Here is a 20,261-nt window from a genome sequence, read left to right on the forward strand (position 1 = left end):
GCTTGCTTTTCTTTGCCTGCTGCTTTAGCCAGGTGAACGGAGACTCTCAGTAGTGCTGTTTCTCAGAATATATCCGCTCAGTTCTGCTCCTCTAGGACTGTTAAGGGCAGAGCAAGGCAACACGTGGTGCCTTTTCAGGAAAAATGGAAAAGGCAAACTTCTGCTCTCTGACTGTTTTGATTCTTTGTGCTGTGACCTTATGGAGACCTATGGCAAGGTACAAGAGAGAGCTGCTGTGAAGGTGTGCAGCACTTCTTTCCTTACATCCCAGTGCGCTGCCTGCCAGGAGGCTTCCTCCATTTCCACAGGAAGAGTGAAACTGGCTGTACATCCATGTACCCCACATTTAGCAGCCAGCCATGTTTTTTAATACTTTCGTCCTGCGAAGCGCTGGCTGATGCTCTCGTCTGTTTTATATCACTCAATGTTGCTTGAACCTCGGGGAGACAGCTTCCTTGCTTTAAAGTAAAAGTTTACTGTGCTGCTTTTCAGATCTTTTCTCAGGGAACTGAGACACACATGGATCTGACATGGGATGAGTTAAAAAAAGAGGTTACCTTAGCTGTGGAAAGTGAGGTAAGATTTTTTTTTTTTTCCTCCATGATGTTTTCTTCTTACATCCGTTGTATGCAGTATTGTGATGGTTTAGTGAAGTTAAATGAGGTGCAAAGTGACCCCAGACCTTGTTTTGTCCTTTGTTTCTCCAAAGGAGTTATGTGACTTTTTAAAAAAGTACAAATCTTCATCCTTCCTTTTATCCTACTTCTCCAGATTTTACTCTGATATGCCTGATTCTCTAAGCCAGCAGTCCTTCCACCTGCGGCTCATCCTTGAGGCTGCTTAGACTATTGCTAGAAAGTTCACAAAAAAAGGTGGTTTTGTATCCTCTGTAGCAGTCTTCATCCATGGTGTTTTTAAAGAGATCTGCAGTGCTGCCATTTTTCTTGATATCATTGGTGCTTCTTTATCTCAGGCTGTATAGAAATGGTTCTTGTGGGCTTTGTTCCCCTTGCTGTTTGCTGTGTGATTTGCTGCTTTAGGAAAAATCTTACATTTTGATGATAAGGTGGTGGGAAGAGAACCCTAACTGGTGTTTATAAACCTGGTGTGACACTGGTCGTGAGAGACAAGCCAGCAGTCTGAACGCTACAATTTTTCTCTCTGGTTCACTGCCTGTATTCATCCGAAGTCTTGTTTTGGTCCTGCTAGTTCCAGGGCAGCGTGACAGAATACGAGTGCTCACTGGAGGAGTTTTGGCAGCTGCAGGTGGAGTTCTGGTCCAAGTTCTATGCCTGCTGCCTTCAGTACCAAGAAGCGCTCTCGCGGCCCCTGGCCCTGCACTTGAATCCCTACACCAGCATGGTGTGCCTGCTGAAGAAGGTGAGGCTGAGCGGCCGTAGCTCTCTGGCCGCTGTGGCCAACTGAAGCAGTAATCTCCGGGGAGGAGGAGTTCTGACTGATGTGTGGATTTGGGAGCTCAAAGAAGGGCTTTCTCCTCACCTTTCTAGGGCTCTCTGTCTTTCCTTGTGCCCTGCTCCTTGGTGGACCATCTCTATCTCCTCTCTAATGAGCACCTCCTGACTGAGGACGACGCTGCCATCTTTGATGGTAAGTGAGGAGACCTGGAGCTTTTTCATTGTTGGAGGCTGAGACGCTGCGTGTCAGGGAAGCCCTAGGCAGAGGGGTGTGGGAGTTTCCACAGAGGTCTCCTGAAGTGCTCCTGACTCCATAGTTGTCTACATGGAGATAGTTTTCTTATTTTGGCATTTGTAGGGAGTCTTGTTTTGTGAAACCTGCCATCGTGCTCACACCAGGAATTAGAAAATGGTGTCAAGGCTGCAAATTTGCCGTGACTCGTTTCTGATAACTTAAAAAGGAAGAATCTTAGATTTCAGGCTGCGTGTTGCTCAGTGACAAGGACCTGCATTGGTGGGTCCTTTGCCCTTGTAGCTTTATAAACTCCCTGTGTAGGCTGGGGTTAACCGCTGCCCTCTTCATGCCTGCTCTCTGTGGGACAGATCTGCCAGGTTGGAGCTCCATAGTGTGCTGGCAGGTCCCCAGTCCTGGTGGGGAGAGCGGGATGCAGCGGCTTGTGTTTCTGATCAAGTGGGTGACCCCCCATATGAACCCTGCTTAACGTTATCTCAGCTTTGCCATCCCCACCGAGAGCCGTAAAACCTACTCTGGCTCTTTGCAAGCGGTTCTCTTTCGTAAAATTCCCCGGTCTCTGTGTCTTGCTGATGGAGTGAACTCCTTTCAGAGATTACAGACGAGGAGGAAACTTGTGGTCCTCTAAGCACCCTGGCACGCTGGGCTCAACTGCCCAGTTCTGCAAAGTTAGTTTTTAGTGCAATGTCTTTGTACAAATGTTTTCATGTAAGCTGTGGAGAGGGACTGTGCGATTCTTGTCTCTGGGAAGTAAATGCCAGAGTGTGCAAGACCTGTCGTTAATATTGTCGCCACAGTGCCCTCTATGCTTTGTTGGCCGTGGAATGACGTTTCACAAGAAAAAGGCAGCGGAAAATGTTACCTAAGCTCCACTTTCATGCTCGAGTGATTTTTACATTTTTATAAAGAAGAATCGTCGTCCTTTTGGTTGAGCTATTTCTGGATCTGAGGGAAGGAAAGCTGGAGGCCTGGGCTGGGTTTGGGAGGCTAGCAGTTCCTGCCCTGTTTCAAACTTCTCAAAAAATGTGACTTAATTTTAAAAACACATACATAAAGGATTGCATTGCAAAGCGGTGATTTAAACCCTCAGTACTGAATTTTCAGATCACTTCTAAGAATATGAAAATCCCCTCTCAGCTGTGAGAGGTGGTGCTGCAAACGGATAGCTGCTGTAACGAGAGCGTGTTCTGCTTGGCAGAGCTAAGCTATCTGAGCCATTTGCTCTGGGGTTTTTTTTGCTCTTACACTGCACTAATTATTTCCTTTCAACCTGTGACTGGAGAAAATCCCTTGGAGGGAATTTCATTGTTTTACTGTTGCATCAGTATTTTTTACTTTCCAAATAATAAAGCCCAAATCTTTCCCTTGTCGACTCCTAAGTTTTAATTCAGCCTCATAGTTAACAGGGAAGGGTCAGTTTGACATGCGGGACTGAGACCAATCTGTTGCTGGTAGTTTGCTGATATGAGCTGAACTAACTGGTTTTGAATGGTCCTCCCACCTTCGCTTTGAAATCTCTTTTAAATATACAGTTAGATTCTTTCATTACAGATTTGGAGATGTCTCGTGATGTTGTCTGTCTTGTCCAGTGCCTTCGGCTGATCGGAGAATCAATTTCCATGGAAATGGCATTCATAATGGAAATGGCTTGCTCCCGCCTCCAGCCTCCAGAAAAGGCTGCAGAGCAGATCCTGGAGGACTTGATAGCTAATGACACGTAAGGAGATGTTTTTGCAGAAGCTCCCCTGCAGGGAGGCCCGGATGGCTGAGCAGGGATCGCCTGGAGCCGTCCTTGATTGGCATCAAAGCGCATTTTGAGATGTGCGGGCTCCCCCTGTGCTGCAGGAGACTTTTCCAGGTCCCCTCAGAGGTGGGGAGCATTGGGTATTGGTGCCGTTAGCAGGGTCTTCCATCCAGAACCCCCTTGCTGTTGCCTGGGGCCCTCCTGGAAAGACATTTTGGGGATTTTCAGGTGAGATAGCAGAAGAGGAACAAGTTCCTGTTAGGTGATCATCGCAGTGTGGAAAGCAAGTGCCTGCAGACATTAGGTAGAGGTCAGAGCCTTGGTCAGGCCACGTGGTTACCCTGCTCACCTCCTGAAATCATTCCCCCGTGGAATGCCAGCTATCCGACTGTTATTTCCTGGTAGCCTGGGGGAGTGGAATAAATAGACTGGTCCCTGCAGGCGTTGTAATAAAACTCCAAGCCAGAAGAGGATTCCCCTCAAGAATGTCCAGGCTGATCAGATACGCTTCCTTCCAGGGAGGATCAGTAAGGGAGGAAAGGGAGCCCTCTGGAGTTTAAACCTCATGTTGCTGATTATTATCTTTTTCACATTGCAGGGAAAATGTGATGGAGGATATACACAGCAAACTGCAGGAGATCAGGAACCCCATCCATGCCATCGGAGTGCTCATCCGAGAAATGGACTACGAGACAGACGCCGACATGGAAAGAGGTGAAAGCTCTACAGCAGGGCGTTTGGGCTGGGAAAGCGGCAGCTCAGCAAGTGTTCTTGTTCGTCTAGTTCCTCCCCTTATTGAGGTGATCTTATCTTTCAGCTCATCATCTAAATATGCGCATGAACCTCACCCAGCTGTATGGTAGTGGTACTGCTGTCAACGTGGTTTGCTGGGGGGTATGTAAGATTGCCACGATCCGTTTCCTGATCTGTCGGGACCTGTTGATCCTCCAACAGCTGTTGCTGCGGCTTGGAGATCCTGTGAGTACAGCCCTTGAAGCTACTGCTACGCTCTTTGAACTTTTGGATCTGGGGTTCTGCTGGTGCCAGACTGTGAGCTCTGTCTCTTTCCACAAAACACTGGAGGCTGTTTGAACTAGCCCAAGGCTTGGGCAAGCCCTCTTCTCTCCTCCAGCCGCTTTTGTCATCCTAAGCAAAGCAGCAGTGCGCTGCACTCACACCCTAGCTCCCTCTTTCCACCCTGAGCATCCAGGAAGCAGGAAGCAAAACTCTTTGCGGGAGGAGAGCATCATTTCCAGCCTCCCGTCTGAAACAGCACTGCCTGAGCATGTACAGTTCTCTCATCTATTCCCCATCCCTCCCACACCACTGCGCAGCCCAGCACGCGCACGATTGCAGCCTTGTTCTCTGGCAACGCAGCACCTTTGCGTCACAGCAGCAGTGTTTACCCAGAGGCTGTGGTTTCAGCCTTTGTGAGGCAGCTCCAGCCAGTGCAAACAGCCGCCGTGATGGCAGCTGTGTTTGTGGTCGTGGAGTGGGCTGGTCTGGGTCCATCCTGTTGGCCGTGTGGCCGCATGAGGGATGGTGCTGATGGTTTGGGTGGACGCAGGGGTGCGGAACAAGTCCCCAGACAAGGGGAGCGTTGTTTAAACCAATATTATTTACTTGGAAACATTACTGCAGTAGTTTCTTGGTTGAAAAGAAATTCCCTTCTTCCTGGATAAGGTTGCCCTGGGAGCACTTAAAGCACCTTGCAAGGTGCCCTTCTGGAGCCAGGCTCTCTTAAGGCATGTGACCTGCTGCTTGCTTGATGAGGAACTGCTGCTTTGCCACCTTAACGCGCTTGTGTCCTTCCCAAGTGTGCATTGCTTTTCCTCCCGTGTCACCTAGCCGTGCTGCTCTTGGCTGGAGCATACAGGGACGCAACGCCTGGGCAGCAGGCCTGGTCCCGAGATGGTCTCTGCAGCAAACCGTGATTTCACTCTCGGTGACAGCACAAAGCACCTTTTTGCTGGTGTCCCTGCCATCAGCAGGTGCTGGTGTTTGTAGGCTAGAGAAGCTCTCGGTGTGCACATGGCTTTGTTTGTTAAACGTTCCCCATGGGGTCTGGACCCAGAATAGTTAACGCGCCCCTTGGTCCTGAGGTGATGCTGTAATTTCTGCTTGGGTTATTCTGGCACACGCCAGAGTCCTGCTGGTCTCCTGGGTGGATTGAGTTAACTGCTGAGCTATTGACCGCCTTCGTGTTCGCAGCAGGGACGAGCTGTGCCCGATAACAAACCTCACTGATTGCCCTTGTCCTGCCATTGCTCTCTGGGCTTGGCCTCTCGGTGAGCCAGCTTCTGTGGTTTGCTTGCAGATGGTTTTGGGAGGGGGACAGCTGTTCCAATCTCAGCAGGACCTGCTGCACCGCACCTCTCCCCTGCTGCTGTCCTACTACCTGATCAGGTGGGCAAGCCAGTGCCTGGCGTCGGACGTCCCTGTCGACACGCTGTAAGTCTCTACCGTGCCCGTTCTGTCCTTGTTTGTACGTTCCTCCTAAATCCACCTGAAATGCTCTTCCTGGTATGAAAAGCTGGTGGTTGCTGTGGGAGTATCAGTCTAGGAATCAGGCTGTGCTGGGGAGGGGTTTTTTTTCCCTTCCATGTTTTGAGCTGACTCTTTGCCTTGTGCTAATTCTGCCGTGTGAGGTCTCGCTGTTCTCGCACTGTTGCCTTTTTCAGCAGTAGGAGTCATTTGAGTTGAACAATGAGCACAATTAAAGCAGGAGGCGTTTTGTTGTCTCTTCACTGATGGCTTTTTCTTCTCTAGGGAATCTAATCTGCAGCATCTATCTGTGTTGGAGTTAGCAGACACCACTGCTCTAACACCCCATAAACTAGGTAAGATGTCCACAGTTCATCAGCTCTCGGTTTCTGTTATTGATACCTCTTGCACTCTGCGTCTCTGCCACCCGAGGGAAATGCTTCATGCAGTGAGCTAATGGAGTGTGTGGTTGAATGACCCCGCTTTATGTGGAGATGTTTGTTATGCTGTCCAACAAAAAACAACAACAAAAACAAAGTATCTTGTAGCATTGGACTCGGACCAGAGACGTGGATCTTATTCTCAGCCTGAGGAGGATGGGAAGGCCTTGCTCAGCCAAACATGATTAATTTTGGCCCCAGCACTATCAGCCAAGCTCATCTCTCGCTCCTGTACGTTACAGTGGCTGTAGTGGATCAGACCAGGTCTGTCCTGTTCGCTAGCCTTTATCCCACAGCGAGCAGGAGCAGCAGCTCAAGGAAGCAAGAGAATGTAGAAATACTTCCCCAAAACATGCTGGTGCTTCCAACGTTTTGCAATTCAAATGTGAGTGTTGCTCACAGCCGGTACCTCAAGGGGGAAATTGCAGCTGATAATTCGTTCACCTTTTAAAAGTCTTGCTGCAAAGACATACGCTTTGGGTTACTGTCTTGGGGGAGAAATCCTAATGGGGAAGAATATAAGGCAGCTTAATTAGGAGGATGTGTACCTTGAAGTGGTTACAGAGAAGGTGGTGAGCAGGGTAGGGGAGAAAATGCACAGGTAAGAGCCTGCTGTAACTAGTCTGCGTGGCACTTCAAGGCTGAGGCACTTCAGAGGGAGCTGAGAAAATCAGTGACAAACAGGCAGCAGTGCCACATGTAAGGGCTGTGAGCTGGGCAAGAATTTCCTCCGCTTGCTGACGAGCTTGGGGCATCTGTGCTCTTTGTAAGCAGGCTACGATCTTCAGAGTCCGAACTCTTCCTGAACGAGAGTCTCGGTTCAGGAGGCAGTTGCCTCGACGTAAATGTCAGCGCATGAAAGCAAAATTGAAAACATCCTTTGTGTGCGCCAGTGTCGTGGGTTATTTCTTGGCCTGCTCATGAGGAAAGTCCTGTTTGGCCGCTGTGCTTCAGGAAAATATGCGAAACGTAGGGAAGATAGAAAGGAGGTGGCAGCCTGGGGAGAGGCGTTGAGAACAGTTAGCTAATGGGAGATTGGACTGCTTAGGGTGCTGGAATGAGGAGGGAGGCATTTGAACAGGGCCAGATAGCCGAATCAGCACTCCCTCAGCCCTGCAAAACACTCGGTCGTGCTGGAAAGGTGCAGCTGGGTTGCGAACAGTAACTGGAGAGAAAGCACAGCCCTTTTTTTTTACGTTATAATTGAGTTGTGGTTAATAAACATTGCAGTATGTGGCTCTTTGATCTCCTGCTACTCCCTCTGACTTAACCAGACGGCAAGAGAAATCCAAAACCAACAAGTTCGAGTATTGAACGTGCTTATTGTTTTGTTCTGACTTAATCTGTGATGTTTGGGCTGATGAGCACAGCACAGCGTAGAAAGCCTGGGATGTCTGCTGCGGGCCCTCTCCTCAGTGTTTCTTTAACTTGTATTTTTAGTATCCGGCCCCCAAACAATTGTGGAGCTGTTCTTTCAGGAAGTGGCCAGAAAGCACATCATATCTCGACTCTTCTTGCAACCAAACACCTCTTTGGCTGAAACAAGTTTGAACTGGCCCCATCTCATTACCGCAATAGTGGCTGACTTTCTGCCGCTCCTGTATCCTTGGCTGTAAACCCGCTGCGAGGTGCTCGCTCTCGCCGGGCTGTAACCAGGGGGAGTTTCTGTACGGCATGGCAGTGCCGGAACCCCTGCGCGAGTTGCGCGAGATTGCGTGGAGGCTGCGTATCGCGTCCCGGTGCTGAGGCTGGGAGCGTCAGTGGTTCTGTGGGAGGAGGGTTGGGGCTAGCAGAAGGGTTAGGGTGGTGGGCTGTGGAGTGCTCGGGGTCTGTAAGTTGGCCATCTCTACCACCGAGCCTCGTTCAGTTCCAAAATCAATGTTTTCCACAGCCAAATTTCGAAGACAAGTCTCCTGAACAAGTGATTGTTGTTAGTGTTAATGGGATTTGCGGGTATTTTAAGATTTCACAGAATCCATCCTGTTTAAGTGCACAATAAAGGATTTGAGTTTTTGACTTTAAGCCCCTGAGCTCTAGCAACTTGACTTGGCAAGGTGCGATGCTGGGAGATTTGGAAGGGTAACAAGATTTGGGCAGTTGTGGCAGTTGTGGATTAGATGTACTAATGGTTTTGTTCTAATATGGATAAATCTTATTACAGAATAATGACTTGTATAAAGAGCAGCTTAATCTTCTCCTTTTCCCCCACAAACTGAGCGCGAGAGGCATGCTGACTTTCAGACCAGTTCTCCGAGCTCTCCGGATTGGATTGTGCTGTTCCTTAACCTCTGCTCAGATGGCCCAGCAATCCCGGCTTCCTCTTCCCCGAGTGCCTGATGGGGAGCTGTCAGTACACCCAGCTGCAGGTGAGTGCTTCACGCCAGCTCTCTCAAGGAGCGGAAAGGGGAAGAGCAGGAGTGCAATAGTCTCTTTCCACACGTGTGTTTCTTTCCGTAGCCGGTCTGCACTTTGGCCGATGCAGAGGTGTAACGCATCGTGAGCTCCGTGCGCAGCCGCCTTACCTCTGCTTAGAAAAAGCTACCCAAAACTCATCTTTCCAGTCGCTGGAGTTTGTTCTGCTTTCCCCTCGTCGCTGCTCTCTGAGCTCAGACGTGAGCCAGTCTTCCCGAGCGCTCTGCTCCCATGTCTCCCTTTTGGAGATGATGGGCCAGAAGTTTGTCCTGCAGGTGAAATGGACTGCAAGGAATGATTCTTTTGGAGAATTGTTAGAAAGCTCTTTTATAACTATTGCAGTGTCAGTGCAGTGAACAAATTGTAAGGTAGCAAATATCTTCCATCTTCCTCATGCATCTGTCTTGTTCCCTGTAGTGTCCACCTCTGCTAACAGAAGGGCTTTTTGCTAAATATCTCGTACCTAGAAAACGCCGCAGAGAGTTTGCTGGGGAATGATTTAAGATGGTCGTCTTACGCATTTCCTCTTTCATCTGTTTTCAAGAAAATCCAGGCATAAAGTGCTCGGGATTATTGTATACGCTTTTCGTGGGAGTTTAGTCTCCCAGGGCTTCCCTGACAGCGTGATACTGCGTGCAAGAAACGTCTTTGCAGACCTTGTTTCAATATCACAGCAAGCCCATAATCCAATAGCTTGTTAGCTGCTGATGTACCCATAGCCTTTCCTGTGGTACCATTGCAAACAGATTGCCCGCAGGACTGGGGGTTCAGAAGGCTGTCTTCAGCCCAGCAGCAGCAGTACTGTTTCAGTTCTATTTCTTAAATGTCCTTACTAGTAAAAAACGGTGTAAGAAACGTCCATCGTCTTTCCATCCCCGGCTGCGCTCCCAGCATCCTGGCAGCAGGACGAGTGAGCTACTTTTTTTCAGGTGTCTCCACAGAGTGCTGTATTTCAGACCACTGTTTCTTCACCGTCTCTTCCCGTGCTCTTCAGGGGCTTGGTAGTTGTAGCTGCTTGTGCTCTAGTTCTGAACTGCACGATTTCTTGTCTGCAGAGCCGTGTGACACATTTCATTCCCCGACTGATGGCAGTCCTTGAGGCACGCAGGGCTAGGCAGGCTGTTATTAATGAGATGTTTTTCCTGTGCTTCGCAGAACCTTTTATTCTCACAGTCCCTTGCACCTGGGGGCTGAATTGCTTTCTTTTGTGTTCATGTTGCTGCTGAGAAGAATGTCAAATCTGCAGAGCTTTTGAGCTAGGAAATGCCAGGAAGGTTTGGGCAGCATCGTTCTGCCTCCTGGCATATGTGCACTCTCGTGGCGCGAGCACGCCTTGAATTTCCTTGCATTGCTTTCGCCTCACTTGTGTCCCCGCCTCGAGGAGATAGGAGAGACTTTTATCTCTGCAGGAGTGGGCTCTTCCTTCTCCCCGCTACCTTCTGTTACGCTTACCGATCCCAGTCGGTCACGTAAACTTGGATTAAGTGCGTTGACCTCGGGGAGCTAACACCAGATTTGCGGTGAGCGTGAGCACGGTGACCCAAATAGAGGTGGAGATACAGGAAGCACCCTGCGAGTAACAGGCGGGCACAGGGAAGGTCTAGTGACCAAAGCACTGGCAAGGGACGAGGGCCAAACCTCTCCTTGTTGCTTATTCTGTACAACAAGCTGTTGAGCAAGCCTGGGGTGGGATTTATCTGTTGTAGCTGGCTAATCTGAACGGTGAATCCAGGCTCAGAGGATGCGTTGCCACGTGGCTTTTAGTGGACCCATGGCTGGGGTAGGCGAGGCGTATGTCCGGTGGCTTATGCACGTGCAAAGATGCAGGTCGGCTGGTGAAACCTTGGCTTTACCGCCGGGTCCTGGCTTCTCCTCCTCCTTTCCTGCTGAGTCCCAGAGCCCTGCTAGTGGGACATCTCTGCTTCTCCAAGTGTGAAGAGCATACGCCACTCTCCCAGGCTCGAGGGATGCCAGCTTTTGAGTTTTCATCGTGCCTCCTAGCTGCTTCTTGATAGGTGATGACACTTTGCAGCCCTTATATTATCCTGACAGAGCGGGCACAGGGCCAGGTTGAGTCGCATCGCCCTGGCCAGCGTCTGTGTTGTGGCTTTATTTGCGGTGTGTCCTTGGTGCCGTCAGCTCCACCCTGTGCCTGTCAGTTTGTTGCTGTAATCCATGGCCTTCCTTGGCTGCTCTCCCTCTCCTGCCCTGCTGCACAGACACTGCCTTTCTAACGCCCGCTTTGCCTGTTCTCCCGCTGCCTTCGCACATGCACGCTCCCGTTCAGGCCTGTGCGCGCCAGGGTAATGTTTCCTCTGCAGTTCCCAACAGCAGGTTTGTAGCAGTTGTAGAGAGCCTCGTGTCTGATTTTGGGGGATGTTGGGTGCTGTTTCTGAGGTGCTTCGTACAGATGCTGGAGCTGTTCAAAGGAGGTTGTTTCCCGGGAGCGTGTGCGGGATATCTCCCCATCTGTGCACCGAGGGGACTTTGGGGCTGAGGAAGCCAGCCCTCGAGCTGGAACAGTGGGATTTGTGTGAGCACTGCAGCTAAAGGGGCCACCAAAATAGTGCTTTGGTGTTGGAGACCTAACCCTTCCTCTGGTACTGGGTGCCTGCAGGTCACGAGCAAGTGCTGACCTGAATCGAAACTCCCGTTCCTCCTCTCCTGTAGGAATACATTCGCCTGCTGCAGCCGTGGTGCCACGTGAACATGGGCTCCTGCTGCTTCATGATGGGCCGGTGCTACCTTGTCATGGGTGAGGGCCACAAGGTAAGGCCCTCATCTCCTTCCGATGCTGCCTCCTTCTGGGGTCCGGGACCTTTTTCCTTGGGAGGGAGGAGGTACGCAGGTAGGGCCAGCCTTGTTTCTGCAGTGCGACTCAGGAAACATCCATCTCGAGCTCTGCCTCCTTTGGGCGAACAGTGGGACTGGGCGGGGGCGGTGGGATCTGCTGTTGGGGAAGTTCTCGTTACCTTGGGGCCAGCAGGTCTCGTACACTGGAGCTGGAACGGGCAGCACTGTCCTCTCACCGGTACAGCAGGCTGGGTTACTCCCCCAAGGGGCACACGCAAGCTGCTTTCTGGTCTGCTTCTAGGCTTTGGACTGTTTCTGCCAAGCTGCGTCAGAGGTGGGAAGAGAAGAGTTCTTGGACAGGCTGATCCAACCTGAGGAGGGCGAGATGGTCTCCACTCCACGCCTGCAGTACTACAACAAGGTACGGCTGAGCCGGCCCGGCGTACACGGTCCTGACGGAGTAAACTGGCACCAAGTTGTTCCACACGGACACTGCTTGGAGAGGGAATTCCTGCTTGGTCCCAGGCTTTTGGGGCAGTGACTTGAGACTCAGAAAACATAGTTTTTTGGGAGGTGAAACCTCAGGGTAGTCTGTTTACTTTCTTTGGGGGGTGCTGGCGAGGTGACTACAGTGTGAAAGCTAGGTACTTTCCACCTATTAGTTTTCTAATAGCAGAGGACTTTGTTATCCAGCAGAAAAAGGCAGGGTGAGATCCAGCTGCTGGAGGCAGAAGCCAGACATGTCCAGGCTAGACGTAAGATGCTGCTTAAGGGGAAGGTTATTAAGCTTTGAGGCAAACTAAAATTAATGTCTTTAAATTGTGATAGGATCTTTCTTCTTGCATAATACCATAGTTCAGACAGGCTGCAAGCTTGGACCTAGGCTCATTGTAAAGGATTCCCTGATTTTAAAATCCAGAAAACACAAGGATTGTCAGGTGCCCTTGAAGAGGGAGCTTCTCTCTCTGATACAGCTGCGGGCGTGCTTGGGAACAGAACCGTTTATCTCTCGTTGCAGGGGTTTACTGTAACCGTCAATGCTAAAATGTTTCAGAAAACTCACGTGCAGAGATGAATCCTCCAGAAAAGCTGAAGCCTGGACCTGTTGTGCTGGGATTTGATTCAGATTTCTGTGACTTACCAAAATCTTTCCTTTTTCAGTGTAGTTGCTTAGAAACATTAGCAAAATCTTTTGACTGCTCTTATGGTTAGTAGGGGCAGGAGTAGCTCTTAAACAAACAAAAAAAACCCCTCACCAACCCGACCCGTTCTTCAGTACTGCTGCAGCCAGCGCTAGAGTATTGTCTTCTCCAGGTTCTGCGCTTGTTGGACATGGTTGGTTTACCGGAGCTGGTCATCCAGCTGGCTACCCTGGCTATCATGGAGTCGGCGGATGACTGGAGAAGCCAGGTACAGGTCACTTCTTTTGCATCGAGATGTTTCTTCAGGGAGCTTACACGGGACTTTCTTTTTAGTTGTATAACTGGAAACATGCTGGTTTGTGCTCTTTGGTGTTTTCAGGCTACTTTGAGGACTTGCATCTTCAAACATCACTTGGATTTGGGACACAACAGTGAAGCATATGTAGCCTTAACGCAAAACCCAGATCCAGGCAGGTAGGTGACAGTTTTATGCCTTTATGCTCCTTGTCTTGGAGGTCCATGTACCAATTTTTCCATCAAACTGAAAGGAAGATAATGACGCTTTAGGGTAGGACGTGGCTGCTGTGTTAGGAGGTGTTGTTTAGCATGTGTAAAGGTGTGTTTAAAAAGGCATACTTCATTTTTGTAAGAACAAAAATCGGCACTATCTCAAAGCAGGAAACTGGGGGCAGAAAAAAAGCTGATTCAGGGAAGAGCCAAAAGAATGGCTAACGGACCGCATGCGGCGTTGTATGTTGAAAAGCTTTAGGAGTCCAGTCAATTTAGTTTAATAAAGAAAAGACTTGGAGTTGAATTTTCAGCTTGAGTACCATCTAGGAAGTGAACTGGGTGGAGGAAGCTTCACCCTAGCAGAGGAGGATGTGATGAGCAGGAATGGCTGGAATGGATGTTCAGAGGAGAAGTAGGAATGCATTTTAATTGAGGCTGAAAAAAATCTTACCAAATAGAGCTGAGGGAGGGAGACTGTCCTCCTGAGAGACCTTTGCAGAGGATCTCTGCTGTCCAGGATCTCTGTTTCCAGCACAGGAGAAGTCTGAAGGGACTTCTTGGTTCTAAGCCAGAAAAAAACCTACGGAGCTCGTCACAAAGCAGCATGTTCGTGGCTTAAAGCCTGCACCCTGGAGATGGCTTTGTTCCCGCTCCTCCCGAACGGTTGTGCTTCTCTCTCCGCAGGCAGCTGGACTGTCTGCGCCAGCTAGTGGTGGTTCTCTGTGAGCGCTCCCAGCTCCAGGACCTGGTGGAGTTCCCCTACGTGAACCTCCATAACGAGGTAATCGGCCTGCGCTGGGAGGAAGGGGGGCACAACCGCTCTCTTTAAAGGGATTGTCGAACCATTTGAGCCTCTGTGTGCCGCAGGTCGTGGGGATCATCGAATCTCACGCTCGAGCAGTGGACCTGATGACCCACAATTACTACGAGCTGCTGTACGCTTTCCACGTTTACCGCCACAACTACCGCAAGGGTAAAGCTCGGGGTGGGCACGTTCTAACAGCCCGCCTGCCTGGGACACCGCTTCCCCTACCCCTGCGGGTCTTGGCTGATGTATTCCCCTTCTCTCCTCAGCTGGAACAGTGATGTTTGAATACGGCATGCGCCTGGGCAGGGAGGTGCGGACGCTCCGAGGGCTCCAGAAACAGGGAAACTGTTTCCTCGCTGCCATTAACTGCTTACGGTTGATCCGCCCAGAGTACGCCTGGATAGTGCAGCCAGCTTCTGGAGCTGTGGTAGGAAATGCTGAGCTTACTGTGAAGCCTCTGACCTGAGCTATTGGCTGCGGGGACACTTACGGCTGTACGTTTGGGAAGGAGCTTCCAAAATCCTTTCCGATGTGATGAACAGAGGCGTTGGCCTTCTTAACCTGCTGCTCTCATCTTCTTGGCCAGCTTGTGCAGCGCTGTCTTGCCCCCCTCATCAGTCCTATCCATCACCCTTGTGTCGTTGCCCCTTTTTGGAAGCAGGACAACTTTTGGGAGGGGGCTGGTGTATGTATGTGGGAATATATCACCTTTTGTTGAACACAGAGCGAATCTTTTTGGGGAGTCTGAACAGCCAGAATACCAGTCAAAAAGAGAATTACTGTAACATGTTTTTTGTTTCAAATCTGTTTGTGGGGAGGTGGTGACCGTAGCCTGATCAGCTAATGCTGAGCCGTCTTTCTGATAGCCAGAGATAAATGTAACCTGAACTGCCAGTGGTTGTATGGCTTTTCTGATTCAAATCAAGGCTTGAAACAGATAGCTGGTGTTGTATCGTATTGAGGCAGTTTGTCCTTTGGAAACCAGGTGAGCATAAACTCTTTCTGCTTTTTCCTGCAAGTACGAACGCCCTGGAGCATCCCCGAAGAGAAGCCACGATGGGGAGTGCACGGCTGTTCCAAGTAAGTGCCCGGTCCCGGTGCTTCCTCTGACTCTTGCAGAGAGCAGCCGTTCCCCTGGCCTCAGAGCTCTGCTGCTCGCGGGTGAGCGGGGGGATGGCTCAGGGCAGCTCTCCCGACAGACCAATAATTTGAGGGACTGTGGGCTAGGTAACTCTCCCAGTGTTAGCGTCTCCCAGTTGCAATATGCTGCCATGTAACAGCTATTCCCCAAGGAGCTTCTGTGCACACCTCTGCAGTTTGATGTCTTGTCAGTGCTTTTGCTTTCAGTGGAAATAACTTGTAATTTAAAAAAAAAAAAAAAAAAGCCTTTGTGGGGCAATTTCTGGTTGTTCAAGACTTCTGTTGTTTGTGCTCTTGGAAACCTTGCTGACATAGTGAGTCTCTGCTGGTAAGGTCTCTACGCTGCCTGTGTCTACCAACGCACAAGATCGTGGGGTCAGGTTAGACTCATAATCCTCAGCATTACGGTAGAAGAATTTAAGGTCAGGTATTTTTAAAACAATTATTTCTGAATGAGCTCTTTTGCAGCATATGCCTGGCAGTCAGAGCAGCAGCTGTTACCAAACATTAGATAATGTCTCTATTAGAGGAGGAATGGGAGGTTTGTATCAAGGAGATAGGCACAGTTCAAGGTAGCAAGGAAGGGGCAGCAAAACCTGACCCCTCCTTTGGTGCTTTCTGTGGTACGACTCCTCTTAGGATGGCAGAGGGGCGTAGACATTTTGCACAATGCCCGAGGAGCCCTTTTTAAAATGCTGAGAGCCCTTCGTGTCCATCTGTTACAGCAACTCGCCAAATCGAGATCCTGGAGCTGGAGGATTTGGAGAGGGAGTGTGTGTTGGCCCGGATCCGGCTGACTCTGGTGCAGCACGACCTGTCAACAGCGGCTGTGGCAGGTAAGAGGGATGCAGCGCAGCCACCTCTCACTTCCCCTGAGGTTTTTGCTCCTTACAGCGCTTTCGGTCGTCGCTCGGGTGAGGAAGCAGCAATTTTGTTCTGACCCAGAGACAAACCCAAGAATTGGCAGGGAATCAGTTCACCTCCCTAGCATGAAATCTTGCCACCAAGTTTCAGCAGCTTTGGAGAGGCAGATCAGGAGAACCAATTTTAAATTTTCCACCATTTTTTGGCTTTGCCAAGCTCTAGTAGTGGTCTGCAGCATGGGGTCGAGCTCATGAGTTGGGACAAAAAGGCATCTTTTTGTCTTGCTGGAAATTGCCCCCAGATGAAGCAGAATTAGAAAGCCCTAGAAAAAACACTTGCTGCGAGACTTAAATTATTGTCCTGGACAATCCTGCCTAACAACACAATGTTAGCTTATCAAAGTTGTTCCTTGTTGGGGAGCAGAAAGCTACAACTCTCCCACTCTGACCCTTTAAGTATGTTGTGCCGCGCTCTGATACGAGTTATGCAAGGTGTACACATTTTTCCCCTTTAAGTATCAGGAGGAGATGACTTCCCAGTAAGGGATTGCGGGGAAAGGATTGAACAGCTGGTTTGAGGGCAAACCAGAGGCGCAGGGAGCCGAGTGCCGCAGTTTCATCTCGCCTCCTGCCACTGCCCCTCCTGCCTGCGCTGGCAGAGCTGAGCTGATGCCTTGTTCACTTGGATACAGTCCTGCTGCGCCAGTGACAAGGCTGTCCCTTCCCTACTCACCTCAACAGCGGCAGCGTTTGACTACGGGCCGTACGTTGCTGCCTGCGTCCCTTTCCAGCTGGTGCCTGATCAGGGCCGGCTCCGTGGGTCACTGCTGCTTTGTGCAGTCCTTCCAGGGATGGCTCCTGGGCTCATGAAATGCTCCCGAGGCCAAGAAAGCCTGGAGCCGTGCGATGAGTAGCGCTGCTGCAGGGTGTTTTACATTGGGCCGTTAGCACAGCGAACTCTGCTGCTGAATTGCGTGGAGTTAGGCCCCAGTAAGCACTGGGGTGTGACTGGGGGAGGCACTTACCTGGTCCTCCTTCCCTGCAGGCAACTCTACGCCCGAGGAAACGCTTGCTCTCCTGGTCCGCGCCGGCCTCTTTGACACCGCCATCACTCTGTGCCAAACGTTCAAGCTGCCCTTGACGCCTATCTTTGAGGGACTCACTTTCAAGTACGTGGCGAGCTTCTCCTCCCTGCCTCAGGTGACGCGCGGCTGGAGAGACGTGCGCTGCATGCTGCTTGGCAGGGCGCAGCTTGCAGCTCCCCAGGGTCAGACGCCAGCGCTGTCCTGACCTGCCTGCTCGCCGTGGCTCCTAACGCTGCGCGCAGCCTCAGCAGCTGCTGGCTCAGTGGTTTTGAGGTGGAACTTGCTCTTCACACCTGAAAAGGAAAAATAAGGGAGCCCTTGCTGAGCAGGTAGTGGAGGGGAGAGATTTCTCCCTGGTCTCAGGGGAGAGAGCTGGCATCTGACAGTCGCAAGTGATCCCGACCCAGGCACAACCATCATCTGGAGACCGCTGTGGTGAGCTGGCTCGTGGCACGCTCCTGCTGATGCCCAGCGAGCTGCTTACAGAAGATTTGTTCAAGCTGTTGAGTGGCTCTCAAATAGCAGTTGGCAGAGCACTTGCTCACCTGTCTGGTCTCGGTGCTAGCCGTTTGCTCTCATGCCTCATCTCCGACCCCAGGATTCCTCTTCTTTGCCTCTCCGCGCTCACAGAAGATGCGTTGTGCCTGCAGAGTTGTTCGGGAGCTCTGCTGCGACCTGTTCCTGTGGCTGGGTGCACAGAAGGCATCTCTTACCCAAGCTCAGACCCTAACGCTTGCTAACATAGAGTCGTTATTAATTCCTCTTTGGCACTTAGAGCAGTTTAGAAATCACTCTAATAGCTGCCTTTTCCTGCCAAGCCAGCAAATTCATAGCTGTTGCTTGGGAAGAGTCCTGCGAGGGGTGGCTTTGATTCTGGCAGCTGTGGCAAGGCAGGGTGAAAGGGCTGGGCTCTGAAGGCACCCACCTTTGTGCTGCTCTGTCTTGCAGGTGCATCAAGCTGCAGCTGGGAGGGGAGGCAGCGCAGGCAGAGGCCTGGGACTGGCTGGCAGCAAACCAGCTCTCCGCACTGGTTACCACGAAGGAGTCCAGGTAGGTCCTTGTCTGGTGGGGAAGAAGAGCAGAGCGGAGAATGAGAGTCATTTCTGGAGGCAAAAGCCTTGCAGGAATCCAGAGGGTCACAGGTTCGTAAAACCCCCTTAAAGCAGACCTGTGGGACTGGGACAGCGGGAGAGCCGTGCTTCCATGGCACTGTTGCCGCGCTGTCCACAGCCTGCTGTACGCGTTGCTGGGCCTTGAACGCACACGTTGAACCCGGGCAGTGGGACAGGTCTCCTGGAGCACACCGTGACCTCGCCAACAGTCGCAGGGGCTGCTGGCACGGGTTCCGAGGGGAAACATTTGCCTTGCAGCGCCACGGATGAAGCCTGGCGACTGCTGTCATCCTATTTGGAGCGTTACCCATCCCAGAACAGCCTGTACCATCGCTGCGTCATCAACAAGCTCTTGGCACACGGGATACCTCTGCCCAACTGGCTCATTAACAGCTACAAGGTGAGAACGGGGTCACCGCTCAGCACGTACTGCCTGCTGGCCAAATATCCCCAGCTGTCCCAGAGCTGCTGGATCACCTTCGCTTCGACAGGCACCTCCTCGTTGCAAGCTTCACCCCACCTTCCCACTCCCAGCTCCAGGAGCTCGTGCCGGACGCTTTGTGCCTGTTACTGAGGCTCAGAGCAGGTTCCTCTCGGCATCGTGGCGGCTCCTGGGCGCGTTCCCTGGCTGACGTTTCCCTCTTTGCTTGCAGAAAGTGGATGCTGCCGAGCTGCTGCGTCTCTATCTGAATTACGATCTGCTGGAGGAGGCTGTGGATCTGGTCCTGGAGTACGTAGACGCTGTGCTGGGCAAAGGGCACCAGTATTTCGGAATCGAGGTGAGCTCACCTGCAGCGTGGGATGTGGCGGGGACTGTTTCTTGGGGCAGATCCCGCTTGGGGTTTGGGTGTTGTGCCCACGATTTGGGTGACGGTGCTTCCAGGAGAAATGGGTGTGGATAACCTACCCTAGAGAAGAGGGGACCCCTCGAGTAGGACAAGCAGGTGTCAGGACATGGCGGTTGGGGGCTTTTCCTCACCGTGGCTGTGGGGAGGAGCGTTTTTGCCACGAGCAAACGCGACGCAAGGGTTCCTCTCCCCTCCAGTTCCCACTGTCCGCCACAGCCCCCATGGTGTGGCTGCCCTACACCGCCATCGACCAGCTGCTCCAGGCGCTGCGGGAGAGCACCACCAACCACTACAACGTCGTGGTAGGTACAGGTACCCGGGGAGAAAGGAAGGGTGCTCGCTAACACCCTGCAGAGGGGCTGAGGGGTGGCAGGGAGCACCGCAAGGTGCCCTGCCTGCTCCTGCCTGAGCAGAAGGAAAGTGGGAATGGGATTGGGAGCGTGGGATGGGGTGGACAGTGGGAACACTTGTCTCTTGACGCCTGCTCTGCCCCTTGCCCAGCTCTATCAGAAGCTGCATGACAAGATGGAGGACTACCAGGAGAAGGTCAGCGTGGCCACCCGGGATCGCCTCTATCGCCGCAATTAGCGGCAGCCCCATCGCCCGCCCGGCCTCGGCCACCACCCGCAGGCCCCTGGCTCTGCCCCAGGACAGCGCCTGCTCAAGGTGACGTCCCCGGGAGCCGATGCTGTCCCACCCCGCGCTGGCTCAGCTTGGTGGTGCTATTTTTACTTATTTTTTCTGTAAGGGTCCGGTTCGGGGAGGTGGAGTGCACCTTCAGTGTGTCACCTCGCTGTCCCTGTCCCCTCTGGGGGGCGGTCAGCAATTACAGAGCACCAGGGTGCAGCCGTCACCCCGGCAGTCCGCTCGCTCTCCTGTACCATACGCAGCAGATTTTGGTGTTTCTTTTATTTATTGTTGTGTTTTTGGATGAACTTTAATAAAATCAAAGTGTTATTACAGGTCTGCGTCGGGATGGGTGCTGCTGGGAGCACAGTGGGGATTTGGGGGGATTGAAGGGGGAGCAGGGGGGGCTGTAGGGCTCCTCTCCCCGGGATTGTGCACACACACACGGGCAGGATGGGGCTATAGGCTCCAGGGGCAGCACCGTGCTATAGGATAGGATGGAGCTATATCCCAAAGGAGCAGCACCGTGCTATAGGGCAGGACCAGGCTATAGGCTCAAAGGGCAGCACTGTGCTATAGGCTCAA

The 20,261-nt window shown here is 51.6% G+C and overlaps 1 protein-coding gene across 1 annotated transcript in view; it reads left to right on the plus strand.

Annotated features, from left to right (window-relative positions):
• NUP160 (nucleoporin 160) overlaps positions 1–20,009 on the plus strand; it is a 28,598-nt gene extending 8,589 nt beyond the window's left edge. Inside the window, exons 11-35 of the mRNA XM_075163475.1 lie at positions 493–576; positions 1,210–1,380; positions 1,509–1,608; positions 3,220–3,385; positions 4,011–4,126; positions 4,230–4,390; positions 5,730–5,863; positions 6,182–6,252; positions 7,777–7,936; positions 8,633–8,702; positions 11,419–11,517; positions 11,843–11,962; positions 12,856–12,951; positions 13,063–13,157; positions 13,878–13,974; positions 14,061–14,166; positions 14,268–14,428; positions 15,021–15,081; positions 15,867–15,977; positions 17,050–17,173; positions 18,038–18,139; positions 18,460–18,601; positions 18,855–18,980; positions 19,247–19,351; positions 19,551–20,009. Of these exons, the coding sequence (XP_075019576.1) occupies positions 493–576; positions 1,210–1,380; positions 1,509–1,608; positions 3,220–3,385; positions 4,011–4,126; positions 4,230–4,390; positions 5,730–5,863; positions 6,182–6,252; positions 7,777–7,936; positions 8,633–8,702; positions 11,419–11,517; positions 11,843–11,962; positions 12,856–12,951; positions 13,063–13,157; positions 13,878–13,974; positions 14,061–14,166; positions 14,268–14,428; positions 15,021–15,081; positions 15,867–15,977; positions 17,050–17,173; positions 18,038–18,139; positions 18,460–18,601; positions 18,855–18,980; positions 19,247–19,351; positions 19,551–19,637 (2,865 nt within the window). The 3' untranslated portion in view covers positions 19,638–20,009. The remainder of the gene's footprint in view (positions 1–492; positions 577–1,209; positions 1,381–1,508; positions 1,609–3,219; positions 3,386–4,010; positions 4,127–4,229; positions 4,391–5,729; positions 5,864–6,181; positions 6,253–7,776; positions 7,937–8,632; positions 8,703–11,418; positions 11,518–11,842; positions 11,963–12,855; positions 12,952–13,062; positions 13,158–13,877; positions 13,975–14,060; positions 14,167–14,267; positions 14,429–15,020; positions 15,082–15,866; positions 15,978–17,049; positions 17,174–18,037; positions 18,140–18,459; positions 18,602–18,854; positions 18,981–19,246; positions 19,352–19,550) is intronic.
• Positions 20,010–20,261: the final 252 nt, after the last annotated feature.

Source organism: Calonectris borealis, chromosome 14 (assembly GCF_964195595.1).
Source record: "Calonectris borealis chromosome 14, bCalBor7.hap1.2, whole genome shotgun sequence".
NCBI classification, from domain to species: Eukaryota; Metazoa; Chordata; class Aves; order Procellariiformes; family Procellariidae; genus Calonectris; species Calonectris borealis.